Below are 24,032 nucleotides of genomic sequence, written 5' to 3' on the forward strand. Positions count from 1 at the left end.
CACAGGTTCTCATGTTATTCTGCCTTGCCAAAGATGCTACCCTCCTTGTAGGCCGCAGTTGCATATTCTGGTCTTCTGCTAATCTCCCCCTCTCTGCACTCCCCCATCTCCCACCATCCACATAGTACTACACCTTTGGTGATGGGGAGCCCGAAATTCCATAGCCTGCTCATCTAATATGAAAATAATTTTGGATGAGGTTTCTGTGTTAGCCTGTAGTCTGCAGCAGCAAAACCAGGGCGTTGTCGTACCTTAAGGGCTAAGAAAATGGGTGTTCGGTTTTGTCACCTGCTTCTTCAGATGTATCCAAAGACGTTTCGCCACAGATTCACAGACACTTTATGCCAAATGAGGTGTGTTAAGTCTTCCAGGTGCCACGAGACTCTTTGGGCTGGGAGGTGGCTCATCTGAACCGTACATCAAATCACAATGCTAGTGATCTGTCCCTTTCTGCCAGCTGTCAGCCTTGGGTGCTAATCCATCACAAGCACTCTGCGTATTCCTTTGCTACGGACACTGGCAAACAAGACGTTCTTTGTCAACAAATTTTTTTTGTTCGTCCTGGTGGGTGCTGGTGTGGTTGCAGTGGAGACGAGGCCACGCGTTTAATCTGAACCTTTCCATACAGCAAATGTGCTCCGAATTTGCACACAAAGTATATTTGAATAAACAGTCTCATGGTGTTCCTGGCGATCACAGAGTAAAACACACGACAGTGAAAGAGATGCCAGATCTCTAATGCTTCTCTTTTTCTCCCTTCCCTCAACCATAAATATATTTTCTGTTCCAGGCAGCCTTGCAAATAGCAGTAGGCTTAGGAATGCTATGAGAAAAACAATTGTAACTGATTAAGGATGTGAATTCTTGCTAGTCTCGTCTTTCCACGTAAAGACAAGGCACTGCAAAAGCATTCTCGTCTCCAGCAAGAGGGGAGCCACCCTCCCATTTTCTCTCAGCCTGAGCAGCGTCACCCCATGCGCTTTCCCCAACCGGCTACCGTCTAGATGTGTTGGACTGCAATTCCCATAAGCCCCGCCAGAATTGCGAAAGGCGGTTGGAACTGTAGTCCTCACACATTTCGAAGGTGCTTGTTTGGCTGGGGTGGGGAGCCGTTGCCATGCCCTCCCCTGGGATCTGGGCCCAAGCCAAGTGAGTCAATGCCAGCTCACCAAAAGGCAACCCTGGATTTGGGGTGAGGAAAATGTTTGTTACAAACCACGACAACCCATTTCGGACATGACCAATCACAAATTCAACAAACAGCACAAATTCAACTTTGCAAGGAAGCAACTGAAACTGGATCAGTAACAAACCACAAACACAATCAACATGAGTAGGATAAGCCAGAACATTACAGCAAGCTTTATTGAGCTGCATCTTAAATGCTGCAGGTCAGAGAGACAAGTGGGTGGTATCCCTGATTCTGCCACCCCCTAGGGAAGGGACAGCAGCAAGGGGGAAACGCCGGCTCTGTGTGTGTGTGTGCGTGCAAAACTCACAGTGATTGTGAACAGAACAATCTTAACAGAGGTTGGAAAAGGAGGAAATTAGTGATGGGGGAGCCACCACAGCTTAGACCCTGACAGGCATGTGCCGGCTATGACGAATATGATCTGTTTCCTTTTTTAACCTCTTACCCGCTTTGCAGGTTTTTGCTTTTTAAAAATTCCCTCTCCCATTTTGACTTTGCAGGGCTAGGGGAAAGGGGACTTTGAATTCAGTTTTACAAAAGACCGGGTGCTCTCGCAAATGAGAATGGCGAGCGTTGGTTTGTTGATAGGATTTGACGCAGCAGGCAGCCTTTTTCACCCTCCTTAAGGTGTGCAGTTGTGGGGTTTGTGATGAGTGACTGTAACTGCTGGTGATAGTCTTCAATATCATGCAACCTGGTTTGACTGTCATGCAGGTTCTTCAAAAGGGAGACCAGAGTCAGTTGACAACTGGTTTTTCTTGTGAGTGCAGAAAGTTCGACAAGGACCTCGTGTGATGTCCTGAGCCACTTAGGGATATAAATGGAATATAATGTTCATTCATCAGTAATCATACTTCATAACCCTCCTTGGTTGACTTCCTGGTAGATCCCTTTAGTAGGAAAGAGGGGACCTCTTCTGGTAAATGCCAGTGAATGTGAGGTAGATGCCAGAGGTTCATTGTAAGCTTAGGTCAGGGACCAGCCCTGTTGTTGGACAGAGTGACCGGACTGCCTCAGGCAGCCACTCTGATCGTCCAGGGCACCTTCTGTGGCAGTCGCTCCTCAAGGAGAGTGAGGAGAGAAAGCAGAGTGGGCAGAGTACTTGGAACATCAGTGCCAGACAGGGTTGGTTCACATGAGATGAATGAAGGCAATGACTGAGGGGAAACACGGATAAACACAGATGATCTGTGTCCTTCTTATTTGTTGGGACAGATCATGAGTATGTGGAAAGGGATGGAAAAAGACCAAATAAATACAGTATGTATGCATCTCTTTTCATTTGTCCGAACCTGAAGGGCCCATCTCTGGCAGCCACCTGCTGGAGGGTGGGATGAGTGACAGGGGCAGCCTCCTAACCGTTCTGGCTCTTCCTGTTTTAGAAGACAGCGCTGTCTGTGCTGATCTGAACCCTGATCTGGGAACCCTAAAGTATCCATCTGCCTTGCTGTTGTGGTGCTTTTATTCTTGTTTCGACTTACATACCGCCCCATAGTGCCAGAGCACTCTCTAGGCGGTTTACAACATAATTATACAAACAACAGCTTGCCCTCCAGCATGCGGAGGACTCCTTTTATTGAAACCGGAAGGAAGGCTGAGTCAACCTTGAGCTTGCTCCCTGAACCCATAGGGATGAAACTCCAGTTGTGAAGAGAGGTTTGTCTAGCCACTGTGTCACCCTTCCTATCCCAGTGTGTTGATATAAAAATTGCTTACTAGTCCTTTCACCGACTATGGAGGTGGGGTGCTGGCTTGTCCTTCTCTTCAGGCAGCAAAGTGTCTTGGGGGGCCCCCCTTGCCTTGAGCCTGCTGCTTGGAGCTATGGCAGATCGCAGATATGAAAACATTTTGGATTCCTTTCCATCCGGCGCAGTAGGAGACTCCAGCAGCTCTTCCACGGCAGATGGTTGAAGAGACATTTATCAGCCCTTAAATTTTAGACATCCTTTTAAGCCACTTCTGCTTAAAAGCAAAGTCCTTCCTCTTAGAGCAAGACATTAATTTATGTATTCCAAAATCTTTACATGCATGGAGATAATCAGCCTGACAAAACTTCTTGATTTATTCTGCTCTTCCTAAGGGTGGTTAGGGATATAGCAGGCTTAAGTCTCTTGACAGATTTTGGGCTTCTATGTTTCTCCCCTATTTTTATTATTCTTATTCTGTCTCTATTTCCCCCTTTCTTTCTTTCTTTCTTTGGACAGGGAAAAAGGAAAACGCTTTTTGAAACATACACAAGTCAGAAATTCTGACACAACCAGGAGATATCCATTAATAATGCCAGGTTTATTTAAGCTGCTAAGGATCTAACTACTGTTGAAAAATAAGACAGGATCCTTGGATAGGAAATCCAATTAAAATAAATTCACAAAAGTTTGCCTGTAAATGAAGAAAGTCTATAAAATATAGTGCCTTGCAAAACTTTCAAAATAGGTTTCTTGCCTCCTATAGGTTAGGGAGGGGTATGTGCCTTACATTCTATCAGACTTATTTCCCAATGGTAGCCACTCATGAAAGCAGTTCCGATGTCAGAAAGGATTGGGACATGCACTTAAAATCGTACGTTCAAACCTGATTATTAGTACTTGTTCAGAAGCAATGCTCTGCCTAGTAGTGAATGATGTCTATGATGGCACATGCTTTTCATCACTTCTGTATCTTGCATTTGGTGTGCTTTGTTTTGTGATGGGTCACTGGAAGAGAAACAGAAGGCTCTGCAAAGCCTGCCTTATAATATAAACACTTCTGTGGAAATCATTACAATGGAGAGAAGACATATTCATCGCAGGACTGTGCATTTCTTGTAACAATGAGTTTGAACCAGCAAGACTGATAAATATCTCACTCAGTCAGGAATTGGGGCCCAAGCAGCTCCTGGCTCTTTGCTTGTCCACCTGGGCCCACCCTGTAGCTAGCAGAAGGCTGAATATTGAAGAGGTCTGAGAGCAAACAATTTCAGATCACACCCCCAAAGGCATCAGGCTGTATCCTATAAGTAGAGGCAGTCCCTCTGCCCGGGGTACAGTGAAGGTCGATTGACTGTGCTCATAAATCACTGGGTACTTTTCAGAAAATTGGGTCTCGCTCCACCACTGATCAGAGTGAGTTGGACTGCTCATGCAGCAGATTGGGGGTGACACAGACTAGCAGTGAGTTGTTCTGTCACTGTATTGTTTTTGACTGCCAGGGAGGGGAGAGATGTGTCTGCAATTTGCTGCCTGATGTGTCTCCCATTGGTTAAGGGAATAAAAAATGAAGAGAGACTTCATTGGGTAGGAAAACAAAAAGGAAGAGCTGGTCATTAAGAAATGCAAGATCTCATTTCTTGGGCACACAGTTTGTCATGACAAATGTAACATATTAGAATACATCACTGAAGAGAAGATTTAGGGTTAGCATGGAAGAGGTGGAAGATGGACTTTTTGGAGACTAGCTGGATCTGAATAAAGAACAACTAATCCATATAGCGAGAGAGAGAGAGGTAGAGACATGCCATGGCTGCAGCTCACTCATTAGTTCTAATGTTGGCAAAAAATTATAGAAGAGAGATCAAGAGCAGGTTGACATGGTGGACAGTTACATGATTCTCAGGGAGAAACTATTTAAAATGCAGTGTCGGCATGCTGGTGTCTCTCTTTTTGGTATTAAATGGGTTAATTGCTATTATGACACCTGACCTTCTTTGGAGAATCTGCAAGTGCTCTTAAAATGGCTTCCCGAGCTTTTTTTTCTTGAAAGCCAATGTTTTTCTGGCAATTTTAAGGGAAATTCAGGATTTTAGAGTTAGCAAGGTGGCCTGATCAGACTTTAAATGTTTGGAATGCAGTTGCTTCTCTTCCAAACTGAGATCCAATTGTCACTGTCTTGATTTTCGGAAGAGAAACTAGCAGAAAACTAGCTGAAATTGACCGGACTGTGTATACAGCACTAAACAAGGATATTTTAACTTCTCTAGTCTTGGCTCTGTGAACAAGGATTTAATATATATTATATATTTTATAGAAGGATCTCAGTTTTACAACCCCACTTATACTCCCTGGCCTTAAGAACATACAGTATATTAAACTGTGGCTGTTGTCTTTAATAAAGGTCCTGGTGAAGAGCTCTGTGTAGCTCAACTGTCTGCCATACCACTAGCGATGTAGACGAGATCTCCTGGGAGCTGAAGTGGAAAATATCTGGAGGTCCTAAAGCTCCCACTTCAGGTCTAAGAGGTTGTAGGAATGAGGCTGCACCAGTGAGGAACTGTACAAAAACGGGGGGCACGAATCCTATTCTGAATCCAGAGGGCCCTGGGGGGTTCCAACCACCACATCTCTAGGGAAGGGTGGAAAAAGAGTGTTGTCCCAACCAACCGCCAGAAAAAGGCAATCAGCCTCGAGTAGACGGTTTTGCTCTAGTGGTGTCTGATTTGGTAGAAGGCAAATGAAAAATGTCCCACACTCAACCACTTTATAGGATTTTAATTACATTTTAATGATTATAACAGAAACCGGGTTTCTCGTAACTTTCCACGTTTCTGTTGCTGCACTCCAGAACTTGTGGCCTTTCTCAAAGACTTGCTGGTCTTGGACTTCTGATCCGTATTCTCAGTTTTTGCATTACTGTATTCAGTGTTCCCCAGCCAGCTGCCCTCCAGGTGTGCAGGACTGCAGTTCCCATCATCCTCCACCCAGCATGGCCAACACCCTTTACTGTTCTGTTACCTACGCATTTGACACACCGCCTGCTACTCTCACAATACAGGAAGTCGAGGCAGCTTACAAAAAGCTTAGGAACAGGTCCAGACTGAAATGTGGAAAGCAGGTATAGATACAGAACAGGCGAAATGTTGCGGTGCTGAAACACAAGTAGATACAGTAATTCATAAAGTTAAAATGCTAGTGTTGTTTTTTTTAAAAAAAACACAATATAGAAGAGTACTGCACCAATCTGTCGAAACCATCAGGGTGAGGCGGCAGCGCTAGAATCGCTGAGGGCATCAACTTAGGTAGGAAATAACTCAGACCCCCCAAGCTCTTAGCACGTGTGTATGGTTTCCTCTGATATCCCAAATGTTGGTTGGATTCTGTGCCTTCATTTTCAGAGTGGCTAGAGGCGGATGGGTGGAGGGGGGGCATTTTAAAGAGAGAAGCTGTTGCCACTCGTGGTATACACACCTGGATGGAGGTGACAACCGGCCCCGACAAGCCTCCATGGGAACCGTCTTCCTCCCGGGGCCTCTGCTGCTTCTCTTCTCCGGTGTTCCCCTTTCGTGGTTGGCAGGTCACCCACAAAAGCCGTGCCTTTTCTCCCCCTCTCGGTTTGTGCAGTTCTGTAGAATTAACTTCCCGGCCCCGTCGACTCCCTCATCCCCGAGCAGCCATGAAACGATGGCTGCAGAGCCTTCCGCAGGCACGCCGGGGGCCGCTCACCGAGCCGCCGCAGAGTTTGCGCCCACCGCCCGCCCTCCCTCCAAGTGGCTCCAGGCCAAAAGGTTTTACAGGTCACTGTGCCACCTTCCCCCCCCTCTGTAAAAGACTCCCGTTGGGCTCAGGTCGGTGTCTCTTTCTCTCCATAATCGCCGACGTCGCACTTGCCGGAGGTGCTTGGAAGAAAGCGTCGCCGTCCCAGGGGGGAAGAGTTCAGTCCGGAGTCTTCAAAGCCTATTAAGGAGCCGAAGCCGAGTGGGAATGGGGTGTCAAAAATAAATTAAAAAATCTCCAGGGCCACGTTGGGCTCCCAGAACTTTGCTTCTGTAAGAGATTGTTCACGTCTTACAAGGAACAGGAGAGGGCGTGCAAAGTGGAAGTATAATATTATGACACATTTTTATAGTGCATCGGTTGCAGGGAACGTGCTTTATAACTTCTGCCTCGCTCCTCCCACCCTTTGCTGGTGCGTGTGTGGGTGCGCACGTGTGTGTTTTGTAAAAGCCTTGAGATTCTGCTGGGTGGAAGTTCGGGTTTTTCCAAGGCAGCGTATCTCGGGATCAGATGCTGGAGGCGAATGAAGTGCGCCGCCTGGAAGTTTCCTCCTCGGGAGTCTCCCGCTGTCCCACGTTGGGCACCGCGTGGGCAGATCTTCTTCACCACAATAGTTAGGAACCGAGCCTTCCTTTCAATGAATAGTCGGCCCTTCAGTGCCTGCAATCGGAAGCAAATAACAGGTGCAAAATGATAGCCTTGACATGGACACATACCGAAACGGATTTTATGCTGCCTAATTAAGGGGACCAAAGGTTCTCCTGGCAGTTTACATTGACAGATAAAAAGCATAAAATGCACAGATCAATAAAGCTGGCTAAAGGGATTGTTTTAGATTACGTACGACTCTCCGGATCTCCCAACCAGGAAAGTCACAGGCCATCCTGGTTGGGGGGACACAAGACTTGTAACGAGCATAAAATAGAAAGCAGAAAATCTAAAACCAGTAAAAGCAACAACAAGAGCAAGGCCAGGCTGAAAATAATTGACAGGGAAAAACAACTATGCAAAGATTTTTAAAAGGGTTATTAAAAAGCAGAACAATAAAGACTGATGGGTCTTAGAAAAATTTATCTGCTCAGGGGATCTTATGTGCTCCCAATCTACAGCAGTGTAGAGTTCTAGTATTTCCAAAAAACCTGCTTAAAAGTAGTCTTGATTAATTTGGCTGTGTTTCATCCTAAAGAAAACAAAGCCAATCTGCACCTCACCCCTTGTATTAGTTTCATAGGGATGGCTTCCCGCAAAGAATCCTGGGAATTGTAGTTTGGGAAGGAGGTAGACCATCCCCCCCCCCGAGCTTTCCCTTCAGAGAACTACTGCACCCGCGTTTTGTGGGAAGAAGGACTAACACAGAGGGAGCCAACTCGGTGGCCTCCACCAAAACACCCCACCACCACCTTCCTTCCTCATTCTGCACTTCCCTCCCGTTTCCTTGTTGTTTCACTATATTGTCGGCATTTTGTCTTTGGGCTTCTTGGAGTTGCGGCCTATTTCCTGTAATGCAAGTTCCTGTGAAAAGTATTGCTTCCCAGTGATGGCTGCCACACAAATTAATTCTGCCAAGAGCAAGCTCAGGTGGTGATGAAACCCAAAGAGGCTAGAACTTAGTTGACAGCATCATTAAGAGAGAAACCGCAGAAGCCTGTGCTGCAGGCTCAGAAGACCAGCAGTCGTAAGATCGAATCCATGCGATGGAGGGAGCTCCCGTCGCTTTGTCCCAGCTCTTCACCAACCTAGCAGTTCGAAAGCATGTAAATGCGAGTAGATAAATAGGTACCATCTCGGTGGGAAGGTAAAGCGGCGCTCTCTAGTCATGCTGGCCACGTGACAATGGAAAACTGTCTTCGGACAGGCGCTGGCTCTATGGCTTGAAAAGTGGGATCAGCGCCGCCCCGTAGAGTCAAATGGGACTGGACTAAAAATGTCAAGGGGAACCTTTACTTTTACCTTGCCTCAATTTGCACATGACAAATTAGATCACAGTCGTCGTCTGATTGCTTGTTGTTGTTTAGTCGTTAAGTCGTGTCTGACTCTTTGTGACCCCATGGACCAGAGCATGCCAGGCCCTCCTGTCTTCCACTGCCTCCCGGAGTTGGGTCAAATTCTTGTTGGTCGCTTACTGGGAGATAAAATATATTTGTGAGCCTGACTTTGATCTTGGAGCACATCGTTTTGAGAGTTGCAGCCCTTGAGCAAAAATGTTGTAATGCTCATTTTCCTTAATGTGTGATTTCATGCTGAGAAAGAAGACAGAATCAGCAGGTGTGAGAGAATCCAAAATTAAAAAAAAAAACAAAAAACACCAAAAGTAAAAGGTGGGCAAAAAGCTGTCTAAAATTATGAATATGCTTAATGCTCATTAGAAGCCAAGAAATGACTGTCAACTAGAAAAAAAAACAACTCAGGATGGGGGGGGGGTTGTACATGAATTGGGATATTTGACCCCCTAAGGACTTACAGCGTCCAGGTGAAAAGTGCAATTGCCCCGGGACCTTGAGCTTAAGCCACCCTTGTTAGACAGAGAGAACAGATTGCAAAATTTTGTTTCCAGTCCTCTTTAAAAAAACCCCATCAGAATTAAGCCTGTTGAAATAATTATGCAGACTAACCACTTTGGAATTAATTTCAGAATCCCTCAAACGCTCACCACTGCGTAGGTGTGGGCCTCAGTTCCAACAGTTTGTTTCTCCCAACAGCACATGGCCAAGCAGAGAGAGAGAGAGGTTTAATCCTGCCTTTTCCCTCCAGCCAGGCAGCAGCCAAATGGTTAAAAGAAAAAAACAAACCCGTGTGAAGTTGATAAAATGCCAGAGTCTTTCTTCTTCTTCTTCTTCCTCAGGGAGGTTGGTGAGGGGGAAGCCGGGAGGCTGCTCTGGAAAATGTCATCAATAAAAACTGCATTTAAATGGTATATGATGTAGCTGGGCTACCGTGGGCAGAATTATATGCACTCAGATGAAAAAGGGCCTTAAAGCACCCATTGTCCATAAAGAGGAGAGAGGGGGTGTCTTAGTGATCTGGAGAAAAAGGGGGCTTTTTTGCCTCCTCCTGCTCTCCCCCCCCAAGAGGTGCCTCCTGCTCTCCATCAGTATCAAAGGTGAGCATGGCTGACGGGAGACGGAGGAGCAGCAGAAGGAGGCCCCTCAGGCAGCGGGATCGCCACTTGATATCCAGGATATGCTGTCCTTTCCCCCTTTGTTTCTCCCCGAACCTGTATCTGACAGGCATCTCGTATAAATGTGCAATACAGAGTGAGGAGGCTTGGGGGTGCAGCCGCAAAGGGGCTAGGCCAGGGACCCCCGTCGGTTTCCGTGCTCTTGCCACACCTGCCTCCAGACATGCCGGGCTGCTTACTAAGACCCTCAGCGGGCACCCTTTCCAGGCGGCTTGTCCGAGATGGGCAACCTATGCCTGTTCAGTGGTGGTGAAATTTCAAGACAGGGATGAAATCATACTCTTGGGCACCTTGATGCCTGCTTGTAACGATTTTGGCATCAAGTAAATGTCTTTAAAAACAAACAAACATTGTGGCACCTTAAAAGACGTACAGGTTAATTTCAGGGTGAGCTTCTTATGACGGTGGTCGACTTCTTTGAACACCTCAATGAACTGTAAACAGAAGCTTGCGCTGAAATAAATCTTTTGGTCTCCAAGTTGTCCTAACTCTTGTTTGTATTTTTGTGGCATCTGCTGGAACGGGCCAGCGCCGTGACCTCATTCCATCCTTCTCTTGTGCACAAGAGGATCGACTCTTGCAATCAAAGCTGCACTTCACTGCCGTGTGTGGCTTTTACAGATTGCTGCTCTTAAAATCAGCTTTGCTCCGTTCTTCATGACCTTCCTTCCTTTGCCCTCAGATTATTCTCAATTCGATGCACAAATACCAACCGAGACTGCACATTGTGAAGGCGGATGAAAACAACGCATTCGGTTCCAAGAACACGGCTTTCTGCACACACGTGTTCCCAGAGACCTCCTTCATATCTGTGACATCGTACCAGAATCACAAGGTGGGTGGCAGTTCTTCTGGTGCGCTTGTGCAACCGCATTGTCTTCCAATTCCATTTTAACCCCTTTCCCCCTTTCTTCCCTCCCCCCTTTGCTGACAAAACTAAGATTCTGGGTTGTTGAGAAGTGAATTATTATTCTGGAAGAGCAAAGGAGTAAAGGTAACTATAGCAGAGGTTTTTCAGGCTTTGAAATGAAGGGCACTCATGACACAAGATAATAAGACTGGAAGACATGAACTTGTGAGATTGTCACCCAAGCACATAGTGCTGTGAATTTCAGGGTTTTAGAGGGACTCTGGGCCTCCAGAATAAACAGGCATCTTGTGATGCTGTTTCTTTTGAAAGATAAGAGTGTTAACACAGAACTTCAGGTATATATTCAAACCATCTGGTTAAGTGTGAGATTACAGATAGTGAGTGAGGCTGAGGGGAAATTAAACACCCAAAGTCCTGATAGTGAGAATTACAAATATTGGCTGTTCACCAAACTGGTACTGATAAAGCCAACATACTGACACTAAGTAAGCCAGCGCGCGCACGCAGTGTATCTACTTGGAATTCTGGATAACACTTCATACATCTGATGAAGTATGAGTTGTGTTCCAGGGAAATTGACAATATAATGCACTAATTGATCCTTAAAAGTTCCAATGAACCGTTGTTTCTCCTTAAAGAAAAGTCTTTAACTTTTGGAATAATACTGGAGATGCAGAAGCAAAGAAATTGTAAGCAAGATGGGGTATCTGTGGGCCCCAAACTTGTGACAATGAGCTGGGTCAGCAGCTGGGCCGAGGCACGTTCCCCCCCCCCCCCGTCCATTGGTTTGTTCAACTTTGCAAGGCACTGCCCCCCCCCCAAAAAAGCCTGGTGTTTGGAAAAGATGACACAGTGGAACCCTTCCCTTGATGCAGAGCCAAAATAGGCGACTCTTCTTCTTCAGTTGAGGGGGTTAAATGGTAGGGGTTGTGCTGTCATGTCATTACAAGAGAGGAGGAAGGACACAAATTCAGAATTAATTAGCCCCTCCTTCCGTTGGCCATCCCACCCTACCCGTCCACCCCATGGGCACCAGCCACCACTGGGGGTGAAGACAGGTGGAGGGGAAGTGGTTCTCGGCTGCTACAGGGTGCGTAAGACTTGAGCTTTTGGGGGCAACATGGCTGTGGGGGCCCCTCGGGCGATACAGCCGGGCATTCAAGTACCTGAACTGGGTGATTTATCACAGTGCAGGCTGTGAGCTGAAATTCTCTTTTGTACACACCCACCCACGCCTGGCTTTGCTAAAGCCCACTGGATATGGCCCAGAAGAGGAAGCAAAGTGTGCTGGGTTTTTGGTGTGTGTGTGTTTTTTAAAGTATTTTTGGCAGTTGCCGCCAGTCCAGCAAGAAATGAATCAAAGGCCATAAACTCTCAGATGTCATTCAAAACAGCAACCAAACCTAATAATGACTGGTAAAGCCTAGCCATAAATCTACAGTGAAAAGTAATTACGGTATATGTATTTAGGGAGACATACAAGGAATGTTACTATAAAAGCAGAGTTAAGAGACTGCCTTGCAGTCAGAACATGAAGGAAAAGAAGGATTTTTGCAGTGGGCGTGGAAGACAGAGCGGGACAGACGAGGAGCGCAGAAAAAGAGTTTCAGTTCTTGTCCTTGTGGTGGGTTTTCATATAATTTGTGAGTTTGTTCTGATTGTACGCGTGAGGGCAAACTGTGGATTTTCACACCGGCCCGGGGTTGTATGTGTGCCATCAACTACTCCACAACACACAAAGCAGCGATGATCAGCAAACTTGCAGGGTCTATTTTGATGTGTGTTTTCCAACCCCAAAGAACGATGGTCCAAATTACTGTGTCTTAATACAAAGATGCAAATTTAGAACCAAGGAAGAGCCATTTTGACACCCATTTAGCCTGATAATGTTTTCAGTATGAATAGTGAGTACCACAATTTTTTTAAACCCCAAATTTAATTTCCTCAGAAGAGGTTTTGGATCCAGCAGTCTTAGTTTGGGAGGGGGGACATCAAATAAGTTTTTTCTGAGTCAAAACACCTTACAAGCCTGTTACAGACTACTCAGATCTACGTGTCACAAAGCTGCCGGTTGATTCCTCTCCTCATCTCATGATGAAGCTGAAAAACATTTGCTGCAAAAGAAGCCATGTGCAACAACCGGGTAGCGTTGAGTCTTGTGAAATCTGTGCCAGAAGCTGGGGGCTGCAAGGGGGGCATGGGGGCCCAGATAAAGAAGAAAGGCTGTCTGAAAGAGAAGCGCCCACGATCAAGGAAAGCATGAACGGGCGCTCCCGTCCTCCTGCGGTCTTTAACTTGCTTAACCTATAAGGCAAGGTTGTCAGTTGTGAAGTGAAGCTATCCAGAAGCAGGTTTTCCTTGAGTGGCTTTATGGAGAGAGATCACCTTCAGGTCTCACTTAAAATGTCAGTAGTAAGGAGAGGGTCATATTTCTGCACAAATGACCCGGAGATGTACGGGTTTCTCAGCACCCGGGCTTCAAAGCTCCTTCCCTCATGATGCCATTCACAAACGGGGCCTGTTTGTTGGCTTTGTTCAGTTCCCGGGGCTGAGGAAGCCTCTCCTCCCCTTCATAACTGAACTACCGTTCCGGTAACCATCTGCTGCACCAACCAACCAAAATAGGAAAAAGGAGTCTGGCGCAGACTCTGATATTATTACTATCAGCAGACTTTTAAACTGCCTTTTCTGGACAAAGGATTCTTGTGAATTACGACAGCACATTCGTAAGAGCAACAAAGCTGAAGTGAATTTTTTTACCCCTCCTGCATAGCAGTCCAAGAAGTCCAGAATTCCCCCTTAGCATGGAGCCGCTCCCAAAGGGAATGAAATTCACTCTGGGGTGACCCACCCTGTGGCCAGTTTGAACAGTGATGTATTTATTTATTCTGTCTGCAAAGGATGGTCTGGCAACTAGGAGAGCATATTGTTTTAAATTTGAGTACGTTGCCACTACGGCGCCAGAAACGAGGGCCTCGTTCCCCTGGGCTTGCGCAGACGGCAGAGCGGGGACACTCTCTGTGAACCTTGGCTGCAGACGTATAGTCGTGCAGCGTGACGGCATGTCCCTAGGCCGGTTATCTGACAAAGCTGGCAAGCGCGTCCTTAATAACTGCATGTAACAGTCTGTCCATCTTGCTTGCGCCTGTTGGCTTGCTTATGGGCATTTCGAGTGAGGTGCCTGCAAACCTCTGCCACTGCAAAGCATCTGTTCGGGGATATTAGTAGAATCCTGCAACTGCCACATACACTAATTTGGGGTCAGCAGAATATCGACTGACTCTATCAGAAGGGATTAAAAAATGTCTGCACTTATTAAGAATCTAGTTATCCAGCATTCTTAAAGAGGGACAACAGTGTGGCAAACTGTGATTCCAAGGGTGGAGTTATGGGTACCTTTGGTAGAATGCAGGATGTGCTCCTATCCCTAAACTTACAGTCTGGGGGAGACTTTACCTTTTGTCTCCAGCAGCAAAATATCTTGGGTCTGCCCCAGATGAGAAACTGCCTTACACCAAGATCAGACCCTCCATTTACTTAGCTGAATGACTGTAGACCATTTTGGCAGGTCTGGTAACCAATCTGAGCTGAATCCACCTGCTGCTGCATGCTCCTTTCCTTCGGCAGTGGGACTCTTTCCCCTTTTCCGTGTCTAGAAAGCGGGTGGATTTTTGGCCTAAAACAAGGCACGCGAGGGTGATGTTCCTTGTTTAAATGAGACATGCCGGTTCTCCTCTACACTGAAGCACCTCTCTCCTGTGCACCTGGTCTTAGTTCCAAAGGGGGCTCGCTTCACTGCCCAGCCATCCAGACAACGGGGGCGGCCAGAATAGGTGGATTGTGGGCGTGTTCCCCGTCCCTCGTCTGTACCAAAGAGCAGCTGTCCAAGGTTCTGGCTGAGAGCCCTTCCCAGTCGGGCCTTCTAGAAATGTCAGATCTGTAGCTGTTTGCAGGTAGAGAAAGGACTCGGCCACCGAGCGGTCTCTCTTGGCCGAACTGGGAACCGTGATGGAAGTGTGTGGTGTTTTTCCCCCCACATCCCCCTGCCCCAAACAACCTCTGTTCCAGGGGCCTGCAGGTCTGGGTGCCTCGAGTGCCCAAGAAAATTTTTTTTGAAGAAGAATCATCGCAGTTTTTCCTGCACATAATGTAATGCCAGGGCTTGGTAACTTAAATCTGGCAAGTTGCCATTATGGTGATAATATCATTGGTTTGACTAAAATTCTGCACAGCTTGGAGGAATAAAGGGTGCTGGAAAGCCAGAATATTGTAATTTCAGAGTACTGGAACTACAAAGAGTGCAAGCCATAGGGCCCACAAATGCCGCCTCCCATATTTTGCATATAATGTCAGGAATGTCTTGTGACAGTGACCTTGCTCAGCTGGAGAGCCTGCTAATTGTTTTGCAATGACTGTAGTAAACCATTCAAGCCTCAATTTTAAAAGCACTTTCATTTTCAGGGCTATTTTTTTCTATACTCACCCCTAATGCTTTTAATTCTCTAGAAACAATACATTTCATCCCTTGGCATAAGAGGTCATTCTGAGTACTGCTGAGCTTAAGAAGCTTTTGGCCCAGACTTTTGGAGTAATAGGGACACAACTGTACCTTCTGGAGATTGGCTGAGGATTCCTTATCCCCTAATTTTTTATCCTCCCGTGCCCTGAAAACAAAAAAATCTGCCATCAGCCACCTGGAGCCTATTTTGTGTCTCTGAAAGAGAAATCTTCCCCAAGGTCATAACATGTGATTTTCCTCACCTCCGTATCTTGTATCTACCATGTGGCTGCTGAAAAGGATCACTATCAAGCCCTAAATGGCTTGGGTCCAAGTGATCTCAAGAAGTGTATCTCCCTTTATGAGCCTGCCTGGGTGTTAAGATCATCAGGGGAGGCCTTTCTCTCAGTCCCACCACCTCCTTGAGTTTGTTTGGTGGGGACACAGGACAGGGCCTTCTCTATGGTTGCTCCTGGACTTTGGAACTCCCTCCCACTGGAGGCCAGGCTGGTCCCATCTTGGCTGTCCTTCTGCAAGCAAACCAAGACCTTTCCCTTCAGGTTTTCCATTAATGACTGGCAGCCTGAGTGGGGTTTTTTAATGGATGTTTGTGCCTTTCTGCTTTGAATGTATTATGGTATTGCTTATGTTTTTTGTATGGCATTTGTTTGACCCTTTTTACTGTGTTTCCCCGAAAATAAGACAGGGTCTTATATTAATTTTTGCTCTAAAAAAACGCAGTAGGGCTTATTTTCAGGGGATGTTTTATTTTTTTCATGTACAACAATCTACATTTATTCAATATATTTACATCATCTTCTGGTTGCTGCACAATGGTGGAGGGCGGGGATTTAGGGCTTATTTTCAGGGAAACAGGGTAGCATGTGCATATTCACTGTTGTTAGCTTTTATATTGTCTTTTAATTGTTGTAAGCTGCCTTGGGTCCTTTTTAAAGAGAAAGGCGGGCTAAAATATGAATGAATGAATGAATGAATGAATGAATGAATGAATGAATGAATGAATGAATCCAGGTTTAATTTGTAAGTTTGATTGTTGTGGTGCAAATCTCTGAGGAAAACCTGTTGTGGAAGGGGAACATGGGTTCGTTACAGGCAGTGTGTCGCAGGGAATCAGATTTGACTGAAAGAGGGAATAGCTGGACCCCGTGTTCACAAACCCAGGGGCTCATCTGTTTTATTTCCCTTCTCTTACAAGATAACACAGCTGAAGATAGAAAACAACCCGTTTGCCAAGGGCTTTAGGGGAAGTGATGACAGCGACCTGCGTGTAGCAAGATTACAAAGGTGAGGCTGAAGGGAACAGAGACAGAAATCTGTGAAGTGGGCTAAAATAAGTAAACAGAGAAAGCCAAGAATTAAACCAAGTTTTCCAAGTTGGATTTCAAAGACTTTTCCAGGGCACACACAAACTTTTTATCATTCTATCCCTGTTGAAGGAATGGTATACTTTTCTGAAACATGGCAGGAGAGGGGATGTTTTAATAAACAGGCACTTTTAAGAACTTTGTTCATCTCTTGGCGTTGTTTGATCTGTTTCCAGTGCTCTCCCTTCTCCCCCCCCCCCCTGCTTAAAATCAGGACAAGGATCTCTCCCTAGACATGGTTTGCCCTTCCTTTCCCAAGGGGGCCAGAGGTGGGTAGGGGAAAAGAGATGCCTCGTGTCATGACTTTTTGCAATAAGTGTTGGAAGTGGCTGCCACACGGGTCGTCATAACTGGACATGTTGTGCCACAGTTCCAGTGGCTCGTCCTGCACTCGAGCAGACCTGTTCAGTCAATATTTGAGTGGTAAGTTGACACTTGGGGAAACCCCACTGATTCCATGGCTTCACTCTAGTGGAAACTAGCTTTGGATCCAGTGGGGCTGAGTGATAGCTGAATCTTTCTGTGTGGTTCTTTTTGAATCTCTAGTTTGTCTAGTCCTGAATATTGGGGTGGGGAAGCTAATATTGATCAAATCAAAACCAAATTGAGGTAAAATTCACATTGCCCCTTACAGTACTTTCCTGTTGTCTGAAATGGCGTGGCACAACCACCAATAGCTCTCATTGGGGGGGGGGTTATATTCTCCTCTGGCTAGATGGTGCCCTCTGATTCGGTGCACCAGATTCTGCTAGATTGGATCTTCTACAACGGGCAAGCCCATTTACTGTCCTTGGCAGAAGTAGGCAATCCTAGGGCGCAGGCCAAGGGCACCCACCCACAGATCTAGGGCTGAGCTGTCATTTCGAGCCCGGCTCTCACAGGCTGAGGAGGAAACTTAGCACAGCTATATTTGCTTGAAGATGACTTCGACCTTGTTCCCCAGGATCTCTGGGTTAAAAACGAGACAGGTAATGGGCAAGACTGAAGTTGGAGGCTCTGAGTAGCTGCTGGATGTCAGTGTGGATGGTAGTCAAGGTCTGGAAATGTTAGGGCCTACTTAGGTGGTCTGGACCACAATTCCCACAAACCCTTTCTCCTGACTGTGTTGCCTAGAGCTTCTGAGACTTGAAGTTCAAAACATCAGTCGAGATTTTTAAAATTCCACCTTCATCCTTCAGGGTTTTGGTTTGTGATTTTTGCTATTTTGGGTTTTAAAATTAAGATGTTAGCCACCCTGAGTGCCTATGAAGTAAGGGAAATCAATGAATAAGTAAATCAGTCACTGCTCATGCTGCAGCTACTAATGAGAATGAGACCAACAACTATATCAGTGCCTTTGTCCGGATGAATCCCTGAAGCCGTCATTATCGGTTTATGTTGGCAGTAAAGAGTACCCCGTCATCTCCAAAAGCATCATGAGGCAAAGGCTGGTGTCCACTCACGGCCAGCTCTCCGGGAAGTCGGACGTCGGCTCGCTTCATGGGAGTCACCAGGGCCTCCAGCACTACCAGTACGAGAACGGCGCCCACATGCAGTTTGCCGCCTCGGACGCCCAAGACCTGCCCCTCAACACCTTTGCAGCACAAAGAGAATCGGGGCTCTTCTATCACTGCCTGAAGCGACGAGGTAAGGGTCTCCTCGAGAGAGGGAGCCGAACATGAAGCCGGTGGGGGGGGGACTTCCAAGGCAGGGGGTGCGGTGCCCGTTGTCCGAGGACGATGGCAACCTTACTGCATCTCCAGTGATGGGAAATAAACAAAGGATGGCCCTGACTGGCTGTGAACTTCCTGGGGTGGGATATCTCAGTCACTCTGTCTCTTTAACCCATGGACCCTGAGAGAGCTTTGAGATTTACAACAGGAAAGGTACAAGAAATGCCAGAAAAGGGCCTACAGATACAGCATGGCAATACAAGCAGTAACAGCAAGCAGTAGGGCATGACCGTTATGCCATTAGTCTCTAATATGAGAGACTGCATTAGATTTAATTGGATACGCTCCTTCGCTCTTCAGAATCCTTATCTGATAGTGCAGGATCAACCCTGTCATCCTAAATACCGCTCCGATGCAGAAATGCCCCACGGACTCTCTGGGGTTAACTTTTGTATAACTGCGTTTAGGATTGGACAGTAAAAGACTTTGGAAACGTGTGGCTTTAACGTTAAATGAGCCAGGTGGCAATCCGGTGGGTAAGAAGGACAAAGCAAGCCGTTAATCGTTCCATTCAGCCAATTTAATTCTCTGGCAGAGATTCATTAATACTGTATACTGTAATTTATATGCCACTTCCGACTGTAAATATTAATCGGGGCTTCTTAATCGTAGAATAGAAACGCTCAATCAGGAAAGGCACCATGGAATACAATCTTCTGCCAGTGGCCAGAGCATTATCTTTGCAAGATGGCTGCATCTTTTTGACATTAACTCCTGCCAGACTCTCTTTTAGAGAGCTTCAAGACCCCGTGAACCTGTCAAGAGCAAAAATACTAAAGCGTTGCAGTTTGCTTATGATTGAGATGAATTGAAAAGCAATCTACCGGCTGCAGGAAAGCAGTAGGCCAAAGTCCTTTAAACTTTCAAACGCTTCAAATTAAGATTGATGGGATTAGCTGGGTGCTTGCCAGGCCTTGCCTTTTTGCTAATAAGTGGCATCTTTCAGAACATGAGATAATTGGATTAGGTGGGAAGGGAAGGCCAACACTGAGTCTCCATAAACCACTGACCACATCAGTGGTGTTTTGTGGACCTCTGCTGAGGCAGATCTTGGAAGCATCTAGTTATAAAAACTGGTTACTTGAAATGAATGCTTTTTTGCAAAATCTAACTGTAGTAATTAAGTTACATTGCACATGTAAGGACTAATTTCTGCAGTGTATTTTTTGTAACTTTTATGGTGGCGGGACTGTGGCTTCATTTAATGATAGAAGTGGCATACAGTCAACTAAAAAGGAAGCATTTAATGTACAGTGCCCAGAAATAGGAAAGAAGAAGATACTCTTTTAAAAAGTAAAACTACTTACTGAATCTTTGAATCAACTCCTTTTTAGAAGTAAATTTCTGCACTCTGTTGACCCAGCTGAAATCATTGGCCTTAGTTGCACCACCGTCTCTGTTAAGACTGATATAGCATGCTGACTGATAGTCAGCACGGATACCAATGTGCTGATCACCATGTTGTCAGGTTTGCTTCTACATTCCCAGGAGGGAGAAATGTGTTAGTTTGCTTTGGAGACTTTAAAAAGGCGTTTCCCCAGGATTTTAAGGCCAGCCCTTCTTTTCTGTACCTGCGGTCGACATGATTAAGCGAATCTTGTGCAGGGGAACGGGGGTGGGGGGGTGGGGAAGCCTGGCCTGTGCTGGGCTCTGTGTCACCAAGTCCTCCCTTTGTTTGTGTGTCCACAGAAGGTGCCCGGCATCTGGACCTGCCCTGCAAGCGTTCTTACCTGGATGCCTCTTCTTCTGTCGGGGAAGAGCACTACTTCCGGTCACCCCCTCCGTATGACCAGCAAATGCTGAGCCCCTCCTACTGCGGCGACGTGACGCCGAGGGAGGCCTGCATGTACTCTGGCTCGGGTGCCGACATCGCTGCCGTCTCCTCGGTGGAAGACCTGCCTCCCCCTCCTCCCCCACCTCCTTTGAGCTGCAATATGTGGACCTCGGTTGCACCTTACACCAGCTACAGCGTTCAGACAATGGAAACGGTTCCCTACCAGCCCTTCCCAGCCCACTTCACCGCCACCACCATGATGCCGCGCCTTCCGACCATCACAAACCAGAGCGCCCAGCCGCCGGGCAACAGCCCCTTCGCCGTCTACAACCAGCTCTCGCAGTCTCAGGTCCGGGAGAGAGTCCCCCCGTCGTCCTTCCCCAGGGAAAGGGTGCACCCCTCTGTGTGCGAGAGGAAGCCCCCCTCGCCCCACTTAAGCACGGCAAATGAATTTCTGTACTCACAGACCTTCTCGCTCTCCAGAGAGTCCTCTCTGCAGTATCATTCAGGGATGGGGACAGTGGACAACTGGACGGACGGATGACTCTGTCCGCCGGGCGGCAGCAGACACAAGAATTGCGGCGGGACTAACTGCTCCGGGACAATGTTTGCTCAGTGTTTAAATACCTGTGGGTAACTTGCACTTCCGTGACACCTACAGAAAAACCTGCATTTCCATTGGGGGTTTGTGTAGCCACGAAGCTCTGTCCAAGATAGAACCCAGCTGAGTTTTGGAAGGGTGGAGGGAGAATCCAGTCGTGCGTCTAAAGGGACTTCGGGCTCAGTGGCTTGGACCCATCAGTCATATCTGTCTGGTCAAATATTTGCCTTCTAGAGAAACTCTCCCTTGTTTAATTCATGGCAACCCTTATTTAAAAAGAAAAAAGAAAAGAAAAGAAAAAGGAAGGAAAGCAAGCAAGTCTTCCACACACACAGGCCATTCAGCAAAGGGCCCCCTATGTATTCTACCATTTTGCAGACGGGAGTCAGAGAACACAGAACACAGAGAGAGCGAGGGTGTGTGTGTGAACAGAAAATGCAGTGTACGGTCCCAAACGTTCCTAACGCAGATTCAATACACATATCCAAAGTTGTCTCTAACGAGGGCCGGGCCAAATTGGTTCAGTTCCAGAGGGTGGATATTGACCCTCTTGTAGGACAATTATTTTCCAGTAGAGCAGTGTGTGCTTCTTAACACCTGCCCACCCCACCCCAGGCTATTTAAAAACCTCTCTCCTTCCACACAGTGACTGGGGTGCGTGGGATTTCTTGGGGTGGCTGTCAGTTAGCGGAGCTCGCTCGCTCTCCTCCCAGAAGATCCTGGGGTGGCAGAGGGTGGCACACTTAGATCTAGCACCACCTCAGCACCTTTGAGGAGGAAAAGGCCCCAAGGCCTTCCTCATCTGTCATGGTAACAAGCCAGGGGCTGCTTGGTCAACGGTAGGATGGAGAAAACCGTCACGCAGCTACCAGTGAAAAAAATAGGGATTCATTCCTATTAATAATTAGTACAATGTTAATAAAGGCCTGAACAAAGATTGTCCCGTTATTAATAAGTGGATTACAGAGCTGAATTTGCCTAGGCCAGATAGATAAACAGAGAACACAACTCTTGGATTGTTGCAGACAAAAATCTCCCCATAAGGAATCACCGGAATTGCTGCCAGGGGAACCGGGCGCTCCCGCAACTCCCCTTCTTTCAGGGAAGCGTCCCTTGAGGGCTAAAAGAGCACAAAACAACAACAACAACCACCCTGGCTTGACTTGAGTCTTGCCCCTCTTGCTTCAGGACGGCACCCCATGGCACTAGGAAGCCAGGCTTTGCTGCCAAAAATTGCCGCCCTTGTGCCCTCCCCTCGGCTGTCTTCCGTTGTACAACTGGGCACGTGGCCTTGCTGGGCTACAGAGGAAGGCTTCGGTGGTAGCCAAGTTGGCGTTAGGTGGGGCATAGGGCACCGTTGTGAGGGCCGCTGGCCTCAAAGTTAAGTAACGATGTGATGGATTGCCATCTTGACTGTCAGTTCTGTGGGCCTGGCAGCGTAAAACACCAACCCTCCAAAAGATGACCCCAGTATCACAAACCTGTTAACATCCTTTGATTCCTGCTCCTGTTCCCCCTGCAGCCTTGTTGTGTAGCTGAAATAGCAATGAAACGGCAAGGGTTCTTGAGATGGTAGAACATATTATTGCACCTCTGAGTATAATTGAGGGTGTTTGCAGTTCGAAAAGAAACAGCATGGAAAAGAACATTAAAAAATTCCCTGCAAGTAGAAAAATCAGCACAGCAAAGAGCAGGACTCTGTGCTTTTTCCCTGATACGCTATTTTTTCCCATGCAGTAAAATATAATTAAAAGCAAACCAGAGAGATGTGTTGAGAAATGGCATCAGCCTATTTGCAGGGAACGTAGGAAGGTGCCTTACACCAAGCTTGCCCATCTCCTGTCTACTGAGACTGGCTTCCCCCTCCCATCCTGGGTCTCTGACAAAGCAAACGGCACCCAGCACCTGCGACCTGGGTTTTTTTTTTCCTTAATTGCCAATTCCAGGGACTGAACCCAAGACCAGCCATGGTCAATGCACCTCAATGGCTCAACTGCTCTTCTCTGCCCTGTGACTGTCAGCCTCTGGTGCTCTAAAGGTCTGGGACCTTCAGTGCCGTCCTGCCCAGAGCCGCTAGGAGTCAGAAGGCCAAAGGCTGAGAATCACAGGGCAGGACTCTGCCACCTCATTCCCCTGCCCCAGGAGATCAGGACTGAGTAAAGATCTGGGGGTGGGGGGGGGGGAAGAAGGAGTTCAGTGGGCGGCGGAACAAGTCACACCAATGATAACAGCTCAACAGTGTTAAAAGCTGCAAGACGGGGGGGGGGGCTGGAAAGTTAGTTTTTTGGATGACAGCTTCATGGCTATGGGCCCCGCTGGCTGGGGATTCTGGGCGTTGTCATCCCAGAAAGTAATTTCTCGAGTTTCTGGATCGTAGCATTCCAGGTTGTCTCTGGGCTTCGCACAAAGCTAACGAGGAGGAAGTCAAACTGAACTAACCCAAGCAACCTTAGGACCTCTTAAGAATCCACACAAAAACATCTGCCAGGAGCCTATTGCTGAATTCCTGCCTGGCCCAGACTGGTTCTCTCTGTGACAAAAAGAGGACAAGCTACCGAGAGGTTTATTGAATGGTGGGTCCACGCCAATGAGCAGGGCTGGGAAAGGGAGATTCTCCCCTCCCTGCAATACAGAGGCCACTTTAGAAGTTTATTTATCATTTGGAACCACCATACAGTCATTCTTGCTCAACTGTATGCATGGCTGGTTTGGGGTTTTGTAATCAGAATTGGGAAATCACTACAAGTGTTGCATGCGAATAGTTATTTATATATATCTATATATATATAATTATATATCTCTCTCACAAATGCAGGCCCACATCTTCCATTCAGCTTTGCTCTTTAAAAAAAAACCAACAACAAAGTGCCTAATAAAATAATGAATGTTGCAAGGGACATTTTTTTAAAAGACAACTATTTAAGATTTTTTTAAAAAAAACATACACCTTTTTGTGATGTAAAAACTAAGAGTTGGTTAGATGAAACATATATACTAAAGATAAATCTCTATTAGAATCCACGTTAGATAAAAGGCAATGTGGCCCGTTTTTTTTAAGGCTTTGTTACGTATGAACATTTTATTTTACATATCAGAACATAAAAAAAATTACTCCTATAAACTGTCTCTGGATGGCTTTCAATAATTTGCACACCTTTCGTGGGTAGAATTGCTCACCAATTCTTCAGCTAGGATGGGAACCTTTGGACTTCAGATGTTTGGCCAGATGCTCTCGTTATATGTCACCCTCTGTCAAGCTTAATTTCCAGAATTCATTCATTGGAAATGTCTAATGCTGTGTACCGCCGGGTTCTATGGAGGCCTTGGCACCAGATTAAATACCCACAATATGGCAC

At 46.6% G+C, this 24,032-nt stretch overlaps 2 protein-coding genes across 17 annotated transcripts in view; one reads left to right on the forward strand and one right to left on the reverse strand.

Moving 5' to 3' along the window:
* TBX4 (T-box transcription factor 4) overlaps positions 1-21,613 on the forward strand; it is a 103,864-nt gene extending 82,251 nt beyond the window's left edge. For all 15 annotated transcript variants that reach the window (XM_078379293.1, XM_078379300.1, XM_072978549.2 and 12 more), the window contains 4 exons: positions 10,518-10,670; positions 16,421-16,509; positions 17,974-18,215; positions 19,991-21,613. In XM_078379293.1, the coding sequence (XP_078235419.1) occupies positions 10,518-10,670; positions 16,421-16,509; positions 17,974-18,215; positions 19,991-20,619 (1,113 nt within the window). In that variant the 3' untranslated portion in view covers positions 20,620-21,613. The remainder of the gene's footprint in view (positions 1-10,517; positions 10,671-16,420; positions 16,510-17,973; positions 18,216-19,990) is intronic.
* LOC140701753 (Fanconi anemia group J protein homolog) overlaps positions 5,643-24,032 on the reverse strand; it is a 170,100-nt gene continuing 151,710 nt past the window's right edge. The window contains exon 24 of one of the 2 annotated variants that reach the window (XR_013538084.1): positions 5,643-7,317. The gene's annotated coding sequence lies outside the window, so the exon portion shown is untranslated. Of the gene's footprint in view, positions 7,318-19,667; positions 22,212-24,032 lie in introns of those variants that run through there. The other variant, XR_013538085.1, reaches the window with a different exon arrangement.

Source organism: Pogona vitticeps, chromosome 7 (assembly GCF_051106095.1).
Source record: "Pogona vitticeps strain Pit_001003342236 chromosome 7, PviZW2.1, whole genome shotgun sequence".
Classification (NCBI taxonomy): domain Eukaryota; kingdom Metazoa; phylum Chordata; class Lepidosauria; order Squamata; family Agamidae; genus Pogona; species Pogona vitticeps.